Raw genomic sequence first — 14,117 nt, 5'->3', positions numbered from 1 at the left:
TGTGTCAGGCGCTGATCACAGTGCGGGTGGAGGAAAATAGAAATTAAACCACATACCCCCAAACAGAATTTTGTTCTTTATCGATCCCCAGAATGCCTTTTAAACCTGAAAAGGAAATGTAGTCATCATGCTTCACCCAGGTACATTTAAGAAACGTTAATGTAATGCGAGACTTTTTCATTTAGTCTATTCTGTTCTTTCCTCTTATTTCTTCCATCACCTTCTTTCCAAACCAAACTCTTCTCTTTTCAATTTCCCCAATTAGAATTAATCAATTAATTGTACGGTAGAATTAACGAGAAAGAGATTGGTTCCACGATGGGTACTAACACTCTTGAACGGTTCAGGAGGAGGATGCTGGCATGTTGCTCTCCAGAGGAAATGAAGGGACGTGACATCAAGAGACTTGGGTTAGACTTAAAGAAGAACTTTCTCATCGTAAGAGGGAGCAAACTACTATCTAGTGAATTCCAATAGGTATCCACATGGAGACGAGGGTCTAGACTAAGTCATTTCTTGGGGGGTTTTTTTGCTTTGTTTTAGAGGCGGAGGTTTAATGGTATGGTTTTATGGTGGTGACTATTCCCTAACATTTGCCCAGCCTGATAGCAATCCAAACCAGGCTGTCTCGTCCTTTACGTAAAATGCGTATCCGTAATTAAAAAAAAAAACCTGTCAATCTGCTCTGAAATGTAAAAGCATATGTAATCGATGTTCATTTTCTCAGATCCTAGCTCCTTTCTGTGATGGTGATGTTCGGCTTTCTCAATTAACTGACATAATGGCTCACGTTTTCGGTTTAGCGGGTTGATTGGCTGTTGCTTTCAGTCTTTCCATGTCGTTCTAAGGAACGAGTGTATTTTTCTACGTCTATTACTTCGAAGGATTTTCTATTTCTTCAAAGATGTCATGAGCATGGACCGTGGATGTTCACAAACTATTAGCACTCATACGCTTATCTTTTCCAACATTTTAAGAATTCTCATTAGTTCTAATTTTCATGTCTTGGTGGAATGGCTGGGGGAGCATTTTATATTAGAGCATGAATATGTTGTGCAGTGATGTAGTGAGAGGCCCGTTTTAACACGTGGACATTGTGCGTTGAGGTTTAAAGGGTGGGTTTGTATTTTTTGAAAAGGTAGCGCTGAATGTACCAAGAATCTGGAAGAGCTTTTTGTTTAATTCATAGACACAGACCATGCTAGCACCCCACAGAGAGACACTGGCGAAAATCCAAACACCAGGCCGACCTCGTCCACCTGAAATTCGTTCGTGCCTGCTTTACATCTGCCCTCTCCTCCACCCGGAAACGTCGTTTCTCCATCCTTATAGACTCCCACGCCCCTGGCCTCACCGGTCATTGCAATGGTTTAACTCCCTCCTCAAATCCTCTGCCATGCTGTCTACCCCCATCGTGTGTCCCTTGTGATTTGGTCAGGTACTTTATTGGGAAAATTGAAACCAACAATTAATCGATCAACCGATGGTATTTAACGTGCTCTGTGGTTGAAGGTGAGGGTTCTGCACCATGTTTCCACTGTGGTATTTTTCTCTGGGACACGGTGCTCCTTTCGAAGTACATACTCCTTCCCAAGAACGATCAGAAGGGCTTCGGAGATGAGAATCTAGTTTGTCCCTGTCAGAATGAATTAGCCAATGATTATGGAGCAGCCTAGCTATGCTTTTCTGGAGTAGAAGTTGTTCCATTCACAGTATTCGTTGATCTTCTTCCTCTGGGTTTTAATAGAAAAGCAAAAAGGCAGTTTAGTTGAAACCCAACGAGAGAGAAAGGAGGTGCCAGGGAAAATAACGTAGGAAAAAATCCTCTTTGGAAAGATCTGATTTATAAAACAATATGAAACACAAACTATCTCATCATTGATGTTTTGCAGTGACGTGTCCTCTTCACCTAGGGATAGCTATTTCTACTATTTGAATTTCCTTGTAGCTCTGGGCCAACGTAAGTGTCTTTATAAGGCTTTTAAAGTTTGAAATATCATTTCTGTTAAACATCTGTTACCCATGCACATTGTAATGTCTCCTTGGTAACAGTACGATATTTCGTTTTCCCAGGACAGTCAACGCACAATTATCCGGCGCCTTTTGATGCATTGAGTTGATTATCCAGGTACTGTGTTCTTCGAGCTTCAACCAACACACTAATGTTTTTGAATGGGTCACTTCTCACATGCCTCTCTATCACAAAATGGTCACAGTCAAAGGAGAGGAGACTCAACTCGAGTCCATTTATCTGTGTGATGACGATTCTTCCAAATCTCTAGTTGGGAGGGAAATTGAAGCCGTAATCAGAAATGCAGTTTGCTGTTATCTTTAGATGTCACTTGGCCTTATTCATTTGGCCTTCCTAAGGTGACCCCCGGAAGTCGATTGTTTTAGGCATCCTATTCTCTTCGGCTGCCTCTCAGTGAGTTAGGAGATGGATGCTAAAGATGTTATATATCGAGCCCCATCATGGACAGATGGTAGAGGAGTACACCACAATGTGAATCCTCAGAAATGTCGTGGGTTCACAAAGGCCATATCACTGGATATGCTTCCCTCTAGACTTCATCTTGTTATAGATGAGAAACCATTCCATACCCTTTGGAAAAACAATAAGAACTTTCTTTCCATGCTTAATGCTTGGACTAGACTGTGGGCAGGCAATATGTCTTTTTGTCATTATATTGTACTCTCCGCCCTCAGCACAGTGCTTTGCACACAGTAAGCGCTCAACCCATATGGCTGAAAGAAATATGATCGAAAGAATGAATGAATGGGTATCCGGTTGGATGAATCTCCATCGATAAAGCAACAGTACTTATTGAGGGTCTAGTAAATGCGAACTGTACTTTCCAAGGGCTTATTTTGGTGCTCTGCCCACAGTAAGCACTCAATAAATATGATTGAATGAATGAATGAAATGCAGAGCACTGTACTAGATGCTTGAGAGACCACAGTGGAGTTAATAGAGAGGATCCTGCCCTCAAGCATCTTGTTATCTGAAGGGACAGATGGACACACAAACAGTAGGAAGAAGGAAAAGAGGCTCTGGAGAGGAGTTAGTGCTTGGGAATATGTGTATAATATATGTACAAAAGGAATAAGGCAGGTGACGAATACAGTGTAGGATGTGAATGAGGGTCAGGAGGCTGAGAGAATTGACTTAATGCAGTGATTGGACCAAAGATCCCGGGCGTGGGGGTCAGAGGACTTGGGTTCTAATCCCTGCTCCACCACTGGTCTGCTGCGAGACCTCAGGAAAGTCACTTAACTTCTCTGGGCCTCAGTTCCCTCATCTGAAAAAATGGGGATTAAGACTGTGAGCCCCACGTGGGACAACCTGATTACCTTGAATCTACCTCAGTGATTAGAACAGGGCTTGGCACGTAGTAAGCACTTAACAAATACCACAATCATTGTTATTAGTGTTATTATTATAATATCGGGGGCCGGGCCTATGTATTCTGGGTCATAGCAGCAAAATGAATACTCTGTTATCGCTGGGTTTCACATCTGTGAGGTGTTCAGAATCTGTGGTTCACTTGCATGGCAGGGTCGGGTGATCTGTAGGACAGACCTGCTTTTTAATGCTCTGATTTTATTTTTCCAGTAACAGTCCTCTTCTTGATTTTGGAATCGGCATAAACCAAAATGTTTCTCACTGTGTTTCATGGGTAGAAAAACATGAAGGAATAAAGGGTGTAATTTACACGTTATCTCACGTTGCTCAAAATGCAATGCATAGAGTCAGATTAAGTATTTTTAGAATTATTTACTTCTACACTACAACAACAACAAAAGAGAAAACGATCCATTTATATGCACTCAAGGGTGCGGGTTGGTGTGGAGCAGCTCCAAGCTAGGTGGGGGAGTGCGGGGAGTGCAGGGGGGAATGGGAAAGGGGGGGAAGGCTTCCTGGTTTCCCTCCGCTTCGGTTTCTCTGCCGGCGTGGCTGCATCTGTGCTTGGCTCTGCGATCCTTTTCCTCCTTCTTTAGAAGACACTTTAGCAAAATCTGAATAACGGTCAGGAGTCTTAAAAGTACCTGCTCCACGCCAGGCATTTTTTTCTTCTCAGCCGTGACCCTTTTTGGCTAAAAAAGGAGAAAGAGACAACGGAGTAAAGCCTTTTTGTTTTCTTCTAGAGGCCCAAACCTAGCTTAATTCCTCATCTCATCAATGTCGTTATGCCGTCTCACCAGAAAAAGCATCTTGGACTAGTGGAAAGAGCATGGGCCCAGGAATCGGAGGAGCTGGGTTGTAATCTCCCCCCCTGCAGATCACAGGATGTGCGTGACTTAGGGCCAGTCATTTAACTTTTCGGTGCCTCAGTTCCCTCATCTGTACGATGGGGACGAAATCCTCCTCCCTCTGATGGAGACTCGGAGCCCAGCGAGGGACAAGGACTTTGTCCGACCCAATAGACCTGTGTCTACTCCGGGGCTTAGAACGGTGCTTGACATCAACTAAGTACTTAATGATTCCCATCAGGGCTTTAATAATGATCTCATTTATTCCACACTCACTGCATGCCCAAGTCCACCAAGGGCTAAGTAAGCACCAGGGTGGATAGAAGATCATTCGATCGGATTCCATCCCCGTCCCACATGGAGTTCCCAGTCTAAGAGGGAGGGAGAGTAGGAACCGTATCCCCAGTGTCAGATGAGGCTCCGAGGCACGGAGAGGTTAAGAGACTTGCCCACGGTCAGATGTTGGCGGGATGTTCATACAGCCGGGACTAGCACCCAGGAACTAGAATCGGAGACCCCTGCCCTTTCTGTTCGGTTATGCGGAGGGGCCCTTTGACAGAGTGTCCCCTCGTGAGCTCCCTGAGACATTCCCACTTAGCACGGTGCTTGGAACCCCATCGGTTACTTAATAAACACCACGATAAATAAGCTCCCCAAATGGGAGGCAAACATATCATTAACAAGCTTGCCTTGTTTCATAACAACGCATCAGGAATTTGCATTCTCGAAATGTGCCGCGGGCATATACGCATCCAATCTATAATTTGATTTTCAGCTATCATTCGCATCATTCATTCGTTCACTCAATTCATTCATCCATCCATCCTATTTATTGAACACTTACTGAGTGCAGAGCACTGTCCTAGGCACTTGGGAAGTACAAGTCAGCAGCATATAGAGACGGTCCCTACCCAACAACGGGCTCACAGTCTAGGAGGGGGAGACAGACAACAAAACAAAACAAGTAGACTGGTGACAATACCATCCAAATAAATAAAATTATAGCTAGACGCACGTCATTAATAAAATGAATAGACTAATCAATATGCACATATGAAGGAGTAACAAATATGTACAAATGTATATATAAGTGCCCTGGGGAGGGGGAGGGGACTGGGCAGAGGGAGGGGGGTGACAGGGAGGGGAGGAGGAGGAGGAGAGGAAAAAGAAGGAGGGCATCGCTAATTCACCTTCTTCAGACGCCGCTTCTTTTCGATCCCTCGATGGTAAATAGCCAGAGAAAGCACGATTAAACTGTGACCCGCACAAATGAAACCCAAGAACTTCATGCAGCTTTTGAATATGTTGAATAGGAACAGACTGCAGCAGAATTTCTCCAGAGGGTTAGGCAGGCAGTAAATGGGAGCTTTACGTGGAAGCTTCAATAGGGGCCTTTCCTCTTGAAGAATCTCCCACCCTACTCTGGTCCAATGTTCTTGGTCAGGGAAACCGTGGCTCCCTTCCACCAAGATGGCGGACCAGATGAGGATGGCCAAAGACAGTCCTCGAAGAAACATCTCCCCACCCGAGGCGGGGGGAAAAACCCACCAAAATCACCGGGCAACGGAGATCCGAGTGGGCCGGAGAACACGAACCGGAGCATTCGCGATCTCAGCCAGAATGATGTATCAGGTGAATGCTAATACCAGCAGTGTCAGCAAAGCTGTAACTTAGTGACCACTGTGACATCATAGGCCAGGTTATTTCCTTTCCAGAATAGCTCTGTTTGCCACATGAAGTTTTCCTAAATTCTTAGAGGGTAACTGTAGAAATAAAAGATGTCACCCAAACTCTAACAGTAATAATTTTAGTGATCATCACCAGTTTTTGGACTACGTATTTAATATTCATACATTTATATCATCTATGTAGTCTGTGGGTTCATTCTCCTCTCAGGGTTACACCTGGAGAGTTTCCAGTCCTTTACTATTCTCGGCTACTGGAGGGAGAGTCAAGCAGAGGGCTACCCATTCCATGCCTAGCTTAGCCAGTGACTAGCGAGTGGAAGGCAATCTCTGCTACAAGTAAAACTCAACTATGCAGGGCAGCAGCAGTGTGGGAGAGAGTCGAGGACGGAGACTCAAGTTCACTGCGCGGAAGAAGGCTACTGAGTTTTTACCAACAAAAGTCTATGGATCCACTACCCGAACGATTGTAAACGGAGAGTGGGGCGTCACGGGGGAGATGCGTCCGTGGTGTCACTGTGGGTCGGAAACGACTCGACGGCATAAGACAAGATGAGATCAATGTTCATAGTGTGCATTTTTTTACTATATCGTGTGTATTGTGGGATAGCTACTAATTTTATTATAACGATAGCAGTAATAAGACTACCGTTGTCGTCGTCGTTGTGCTTGTTTGGTGCTTATTAATGGGGCCAAGCACTGCGTTCAGTCGAGCGGGCGATATAACACACGAGATCAGACACAGTTCCTGTTTCCCAAAGGGTCCATAGTTTGAAGGGGGGAGAATCAAGGAATTTAATCTATATTTTACAGGGGAGGAATCTGAGGCACGGAGAAGTCGAATGACTTGCCCAAAGTCACCTGGCAGGCAAGTGGCAGAGCCGGGATTAGAACCCAGACCCTTGACCCCCAGCTCTGGGCTCTTTCTAGTAGGCTCCGGAGGGGGAGACAGATATTGCATCACAGGTACGTGCATACGTCCCGTGAGCCCAAAGTCTCCCGTTCTCCCGAACCCCGGCTTCCACACTTGATCCTGACAGAAACGTATGGCATTTTGCAGGTTTTTTTCTATGCACACTTGTTTGTTTCAGGAAAAAAAATGCACCATGCCAGGGTCTTTTTCCATAATTATAATACCCTTAATTCCCACAGCATCATGACGATGATAGTGCCTGTTAAGCGCTGACTTTGTGTCAGGCACTGATCACAGTGCGAGTGGAGGAAAATAGAAATTAAACCACATACCCCCAAACTGAATTTTGTTCTTTATCTGTCCCCAGAATGCCTTTTAAACCTGAAAAGGAAATGTAGTCATCATGCTTCACCCAGGTACATTTAAGAAACGTTAATGTAATGCTAGACTTTTTCATTTAGTCTATTCTGTTCTTTCTTATTTCTTCCATCACCTTCTTTCCAAACCAAACTCTTCTATCTCTTTTCAATTTCCCCAATTAGAATTAATCAATTAATTGTACGGTAGAATTAACGAGAAAGAGATGCCGTATGAAAGGCTGAAAGCATTGGCATCTCTTAGCCCGGAAGAAAAGTTTGGTGCCACGATGGGTTCTAACTTTCTTGAACGGTTCAGGAGGAGGACGCTGGCATGTTGATCTCCAGAGGAAATGATGGGACGTGACCTCAAGAGAGACTTGGGTTTGACTTAAAGAAGAACTTTCTCATTGTAAGAGGGAGCCAACTACTATCTAGTGAATTCCAATAGGTATCCGCATGGAGACGAGGGTCTAGACTAAGTCATTTCTTGGAGGGTTTATTTTGTTTTGTTTTAGAGGTGGAAGTTTAATGGTATTTGTTAAATGCTTACCATGTACCAGGAACTATACTAAGCCCTGGAGTAAGTACAAGCTATTTAGGTTGGACGCAGTCCGCGCACCACATGGGGCTCCCGGTAATAATAATAATAATAATAATGGCATTTATTAAGTGCTTACTATGTGCAAAGCACTGTTCTAAGCGCTGGGGAGGTTACATGGTCATCCGGTTGTCCAACTGGGGGCCCACGGTCTTAATCCCCATTTTACCGATGAGATAACAGGCCCAGAGAAATGACTTGCCCAAAGTCACCCAGCTGACAATTGGCAGAGGCAGGATTTGAACCCATGACCTCTGACTCCAAAGCCCCAGCTCTTTCCTCTGAGCCACGCTGCTTCTCCGGCAGTCATCTTCATTTAGCGGATGAGGGAACTGAGGCACGGAGAAATTTAATGATTTGCCCAAGGTCACGCCACAGACAAGCATGAGCCCATGAGGGAAAGGGACTATGTTAGGCCTAATTTAAGTTGTATCTATCCTTATCTGCTCCTAGAACGATACTTGACACAAAGTAAGCACTTAACAAATACCGTTATTATTATTATTATTATTGTTGTTGTTGTTGATTGGCAGAACTCGGGTTAGAACTCAGGTCCTTCTGATTTCCAGGCCTGTGTTCAATCCTCTAGGCCATGCTGCTTCTCTCCGGACCTTGTTCCACATGGATTATCTAATTATCAGTCCCTTGATTAGAATCTCTCTAATTTCACTTAAACCATTTTTGGAGGATGGGGAGGAGGGAGGCAAGGAATGGTGCATAACATTTCTAAACCAACCCAAATTGTCTTGTGCTTCCCTTTCTTTTGCAGGTAGCTTATCTGGGTTTTCTCCTCAACAGCCTCCAACTTTCTATCCATCGTGCCTCTGCCTTCTCTGGTTCTTTTTTCTATCTACCTGAAAATCTGCCACTTGACTTCACCTCACATGACACTGTTGCACAAGAAGTCTTTCAGTGACTCATCCTCCTCATCTCAGTAGCCGGTCCAGAAAACGGATCTTCCTGATAATACCGTTAAATGCCCAATTCTATTAACAGAATTCCATCTTCCACCTGAGAAGTCGCGTGGCTTAACGGAAAGAGCCCGAGCTTGGGACTCAGAGGTCTCAGACTCTGCCGCTCGTCTGCTGTGTGACCCTGGGCAAGTCACTTAACTTCTCGGGGACTCAGTTACCCTGTCTGTAAAATGGGGATGAAGACTGTGAGGCCCACGTGGGGCAACCCTATGACCTTGTATCTCTGTCAGCGCTTAGAAAAGTGCTTGGCACATAGTAAGCACTTAATAAATACCAATATTATTATTATATCATATTATCTCCCCCTTCATCCTGGAGATGATTTGCCAAAACTGCTACTGTGACTTCAGCCTTGATTTTACCTGCAGGGAGCACTTGAATGCCATTGTATACCTTCTGTTACATTACTTCATTTATTTGGATGGCCATTTGGATTCACAGTGGTCTGAAGTGTTCTTATAGAGGTGACTGTTCTCTAACTTTGGCCCAGCCTAATAACAATCCACACCAGGCTGTCTCGTCCTTTACGTAAAAAGGGTATCCATAATTAAAAAAAACCCCCACCAATCTGTTCTGAAATGTAAAAGCATATGTACTGACTTTCATTTTCTCAAATCCTAGTTCCTTTCTGTGATGGTGATGTTCTACTTTGTCAGTTAACTGACATAACGGCTCTCGTTTTCGGTTTAACTGTTTGATTCGCTGCTGCTTTCAGTCTTTCTGTACCATTCTAAAGAACTAGTATATTTTTATACATCTATAACTTCAAAGGATTTTCTGACTATTTCTTCAAAGAATGTCATGAGCATGGACCATGGATGTTCAGAAACTATTAGCACTAATACGCTTATCTTTTCCGACATTTTAAGAATTCTCGTTAGTTCTAATTTTTATGTTTTGGTGGAATGGCAGGGGGAGCATTTTATATTAGAGTACAATTGTGTTGTGCAGTGATGTAGTGAAAGGCCCATTTTAACACACAGAAATTGTACGTTGAGGGTAAAAGGGTGTTTTTTTTTTTAAATGTAGCACTGAATGTACTGAGAATGTGGAAGAAGCTTTTGTTTAATTCACAGATACAGACATGCTATCTCCCAACAGCCAACTGTAAAATTTAAAAAAAAATCCCCATGAGTCTTATAATAAAATTTTCTTAATGTTATTAGAATTCTCCAGCCCATCTTGTAGCAGGACTCTGGCAGAGAGAGGTTTGTGCTGGGCTAACGAGAAGAGATTCTTCTATAAGGCGGTTATTGGAAGGTGCCATCCATTTAACTACAATGGATGTGGTGGGAATGAAAATAATTTCACTTCTAAAAGAGCATGTCTCCAGAACTGTAAGAGAGGTATGAAACCTACTCGGATTTCCAGGCAATTCACAAAACTTCAGTGTTCGTTGTCCACCGACATAGATCGACTGATTGATCGCAGAGCAAAAAATTGTGTTATCGTTGTTAGGTATCATATCCCATTTAGTTCCCGTACCCAAACTACCCTTCCTTGTTTCACAAATCGATGCATTCTCCTTCACCGTCTCCAATGAACTCAACTGACTCACTCGCCTCTCCCTTTGCCGATCTCATACCACTAATCACAGCCCCGGATCACCTCCATGGTCTGTTTCCTGGTGAGAACGACAGAGCGATGCTGGCGAAAATCCATACACCAGTCTGACCTTGTCCACCACAAATTCATTCGTGCCTGCTTTCGATCTGCCCTCTCCTCTGCCCGTAAATGTCGTTTCTCCATCCTTTATAGACTCCCACACCCCTGGCCTCACCAGTCATTGCAACAGTTAAACTCCCTCCCACAAACCCCCTGTCATGCTGCCTACCCCCATCGTGTGTCCCTTGTGATTTGGTCACGTTCTTTATTGGGAAAATTGAAACCAACAATTAATCGATCAATCGATGGTATTTAATGTGCTCTGGGGTTGGAGGTGAGGGTTCTCCACCACGTTTCCCCCTGTGGTATTTTTCTCTGGGACACGGTGCTCCTTTTGAAGTACACACTCCTTCCCAAGAACAATCAAAAGAGCTTCGGAGATGAGAATCTAGTTTGTCCCTATCAGACTGAATTAGCCCACGATTATGGAATAGCCTAGCTATGCTTTTCTGGAGTAGAAGTTGCTCTATTCACAGTATTCGTTGATCTTCTTCCTCTGGGTTTTAATAGAAAAGTAAAAGGAGGTTTAATTGAAACCCAATGAGAGAGAAAGGAGCTGCCAGTGAAAATAATGTAGGAAAATATCCTCATCGGAAAGATCTGATTTATAAAAGAATATGAAACACAAACTACCACATCACTGATGTTTTGCAGTGACGTGTCCTGTTCACCCAGGGATAGCTATTTCTACTATTTGAATTTCCTTGTAGCTCTGGGCCGACGTAATTGTCTTTATAAGGCTTTTAAAATTTGAAATATCATTTCTGTTAAACATTTGTTACCCATGCGCATTGTAGTCTTCTTAGTAACAGTATAATATTTCATTTTCCCAGGACAGTCAACACACAATTATCCAGCACCTTTTGATGCATTGAGTTGATTATCCAGGTACTCTGTTCTTCGACCTTCACCCAACACACTAATTTTTTTTGAATGGGTCATTTCTCACATGCCTCTCTATCACAAAATAGTCACAGGGGGAGAAAGGAGAGGAGACTCGACTCAAGTCTATTTTTCTGCGTGATGACGATTCTTCCAAATCTCTAGTTGGGAAGGAAATTGAAGGCGTAGTCAGAAATGAAGTCTGCTATTACCTTTAGATGTCACTTGGCCATATTCATTTGGCCTTCGTAAGGTGACTCCCGAAAGTTGAATGTTTAAGGCATCGTATTCTCTTCTGCTGCCTCTCAGTGAGTTAGGAGATGGATGCTAAAGATGTTATATGTCGAGTCTCGTCGTGGACAGATGGTAGAGGTGAACCTTATGATGGAGATTCTTGAAAATGTGGTTGGTTCTTGAAGGCCATATCATGGGATACGCTTCCCTACAGACTTCATGTTATAGATGAGGAGCCATTCCATAACCTTTGGAAAAACAATACGAACTTTCTTTCATGCTTAATGCTTGGAATAGACGGTGGGCAGGCAATATGTCTTGTTGTCATTACATGGTACTCTCCCCCCTCAGCACAGTGCTTTGCACACAGTAAGCGCTCAACCCATATGACTGAATGAAATACGATTGAAAGAATGAATGAATGGGTGCCCAGTTGGATGAATCTCGATCGATAAATCAGCGGTACTCATTGAGGGTTTAGTAAATGTGAATTGTACTTTCCAAGTGCCTAGTATGGTGCTCCACCCACGGTAAGCACTCAATAAACATGATTGAATGAATGAATGCAATACGGAGCATTGTACTAGATGCTTGAGAGACCACAGTGGAGTTAGTAGAGAGGATCCTGTCCTCAAGCATCTCATTATCTAAATGGAGAGATGGATACACAAATAGTAGGGAGAAGGAAAAGAGGCTCTGGAGAGGAGTTAGTGATCGGGAATACGAGTATATAATATATGTACAAAAGACATAAGGCAGGTGGCGAATACAATGTAGGATGTGAATGAGGATCAGGAGGCTGAGGGAATTGACTTAATGCAGTGATTGGACCAAAGAGTCTGGGGCGTGGGGGTCAGAGGACTTGGGTTCTAATCCCTGCTCCGCCACTGGTCTGCTGCGAGACCTCAGGAAAGTCACTTTACTTATCCGGGCCTCAGTTCCCTCATCTGAAAAAATGGGGATTAAGACTGTGAGCCCCACGTGGGACAACCTGATTACCTTGAATCTACCCCAGTGATTAGAACAGGGCTTGGCACGTAGTAAGCACTTAACATTAATACCACAATTATGGTAATCATTGCTATTATTATAATGCCGGGGGAGGGGCCTATGTATTCTGGGTTATAACGGCAAAATAAATAGTCTGTTATTACTGAGTTTCACATCTGTGGGATACTCAGAATCTGGGGTTCTCTTGTACCACAGAGATGGGTGGTCTGTCGGACTGCATTTACTGGATCTGGAAAACTGGATTGGGACTGGGACACCTGCTTTTTAATCCTCTGATTTTATTTTTCCTGGAATAGTCCTCTTTCCGATTTTGGAATCAGCAGAAACCAAAATGTTTCTCGTTGTGTTTAATGGGTAGAAAAACATGAAGGAACAAAGAGTGTAATTTACACGTTATCTCACATTACTCGAAATTTAATACATAGAATCAGATTTAGTATGTTTAAAATTTTATATGAATGAGCTATGCATAAAACAGTCTTAGCAATCTTTTTATAGGCGCTCAGGGTCTCTGGTCATCATAGATCGACGCCAGGCTTAGCGGGGGAGTGCGGGGAGTGGTGAGGTAAATGGGAAAGGGGGGGAAGGCCTCCTGGGTTCCCTCCACTTTGGCTTCTCTGTCGGTGTGGCTGCATCTGCCCTTCGCTTCGCGGAAGGTTTTCCTCCATCTCTTCTAAGCACTTTAGACTCTTTTCCCAAGTGGTCAGGGCTTTTAAGAGGAGTTGCTGAACACTCAGTATGTCGTCATTCTCAGTTGGGATCCTTTCTGGCTAAAAAAGGAGAACGAGATGACAGAGTAAAGCCTTTATGTTTTCTTTCTAGAGGCCCAAACCTTGTTGAATTCCCCGTCTCATCAATGTCACTGTGCAATTTCACCAGAAGAAGCAACTTGGACTAGTGGAAAGAGCATGGGACTGGAAGTCAGAGGAGCAGGGTTCCAATCTCCACCCTGCCGATCGCACGATGTGCGTGACCTAGGGCCAGTCGTTTAACTTCTCTTTGCCTCAGTTCCCTCATCTGTACAATGGGGATGAAATCCTCCTCCCTCTGACGGAGACTCGGAGCCCAGTGAGGGACAAGGACTGTGTCTGACCCAATAGACCTGTATCTATTCCAGGGCTTAGAACGGCGCTTGCCATAAACAAAGTACTTAACAATTCCCATCAGGACTTTAATAATAATGTCATTTATTCCACACTCACTGCATGCCCAAGTCCACTAAGGGCTAAGTAATCAATCAATCAATCAATCAATCGTATTTATTGAGCACTTACTATGTGCAGAGCACTGTACTAAGCGCTTGGGAAGTACAAGTTGGCAACACATAGAGACAGTCCCTACCCAACAGTGGGCTCACAGTCTAAAAGCGGGAGACAGAGAACAAAACCAAACATACCAACAAAATAAAATAAATAGGATAGAAATGTACAAGTAAAATAAATAAATAAATAAATAAATAAATAAATAAATAGCCAGTAAGTAAGTAAGTAAGTAAGTAAGCGCCAGGGTGGATAGAAGATCATTCGATTGAAGTCCATCCGTCCC

The 14,117-nt window shown here is 43.6% G+C and overlaps 1 protein-coding gene across 5 annotated transcripts; it reads right to left on the bottom strand.

Annotated features, from left to right (window-relative positions):
• Window positions 1-3,755: 3,755 nt before the first annotated feature.
• Window positions 3,756-9,320, bottom strand: LOC119932464 (testis-expressed protein 50-like). 5 transcript variants are annotated; one of them, XR_005452315.1, is made up of 2 exons: window positions 8,661-8,824; window positions 3,756-4,095 (listed from the first exon to the last, which is right to left on the bottom strand). XR_005452315.1 is itself a non-coding variant. In XM_038751674.1 (2 exons), exons 1-2 carry the CDS (start codon window positions 9,164-9,166, stop codon window positions 3,829-3,831), a joined length of 291 nt encoding a protein of 96 aa, XP_038607602.1. In that variant the 5' UTR covers window positions 9,167-9,320; the 3' UTR covers window positions 3,756-3,828. The 5 variants fall into 5 exon arrangements, 3 of the variants coding, with proteins under 3 accessions (XP_038607602.1, XP_038607601.1, XP_038607600.1); XR_005452316.1 differs by having other exon boundaries at window positions 8,686-8,824; XM_038751674.1 differs by lacking the exon at window positions 8,661-8,824 and adding an exon at window positions 9,143-9,320.
• Window positions 9,321-14,117: the final 4,797 nt, after the last annotated feature.

The sequence above is a fragment of the Tachyglossus aculeatus genome, chromosome 9 (genome assembly GCF_015852505.1).
Source record: "Tachyglossus aculeatus isolate mTacAcu1 chromosome 9, mTacAcu1.pri, whole genome shotgun sequence".
NCBI lineage: Eukaryota > Metazoa > Chordata > Mammalia > Monotremata > Tachyglossidae > Tachyglossus > Tachyglossus aculeatus.
Note: the sequence above shows the minus strand (reverse complement) of the source record. Positions and strands in the feature narration are given on the sequence as shown.

Coding starts and splice junctions, on each gene's coding strand:
- LOC119932464 (XM_038751672.1), bottom strand. CDS start 5,768: ATGTTTCTTCGAGGACTGTCTTTGGCCATCCTCATCTGGTCCGCCATC. Junction 4,096..5,441: donor AGAAGCGGCGTCTGAAGAAG/GTGAATTAGCGA, acceptor CTCCTTTTTTAG/CCAAAAAGGGTCACGGCTGA.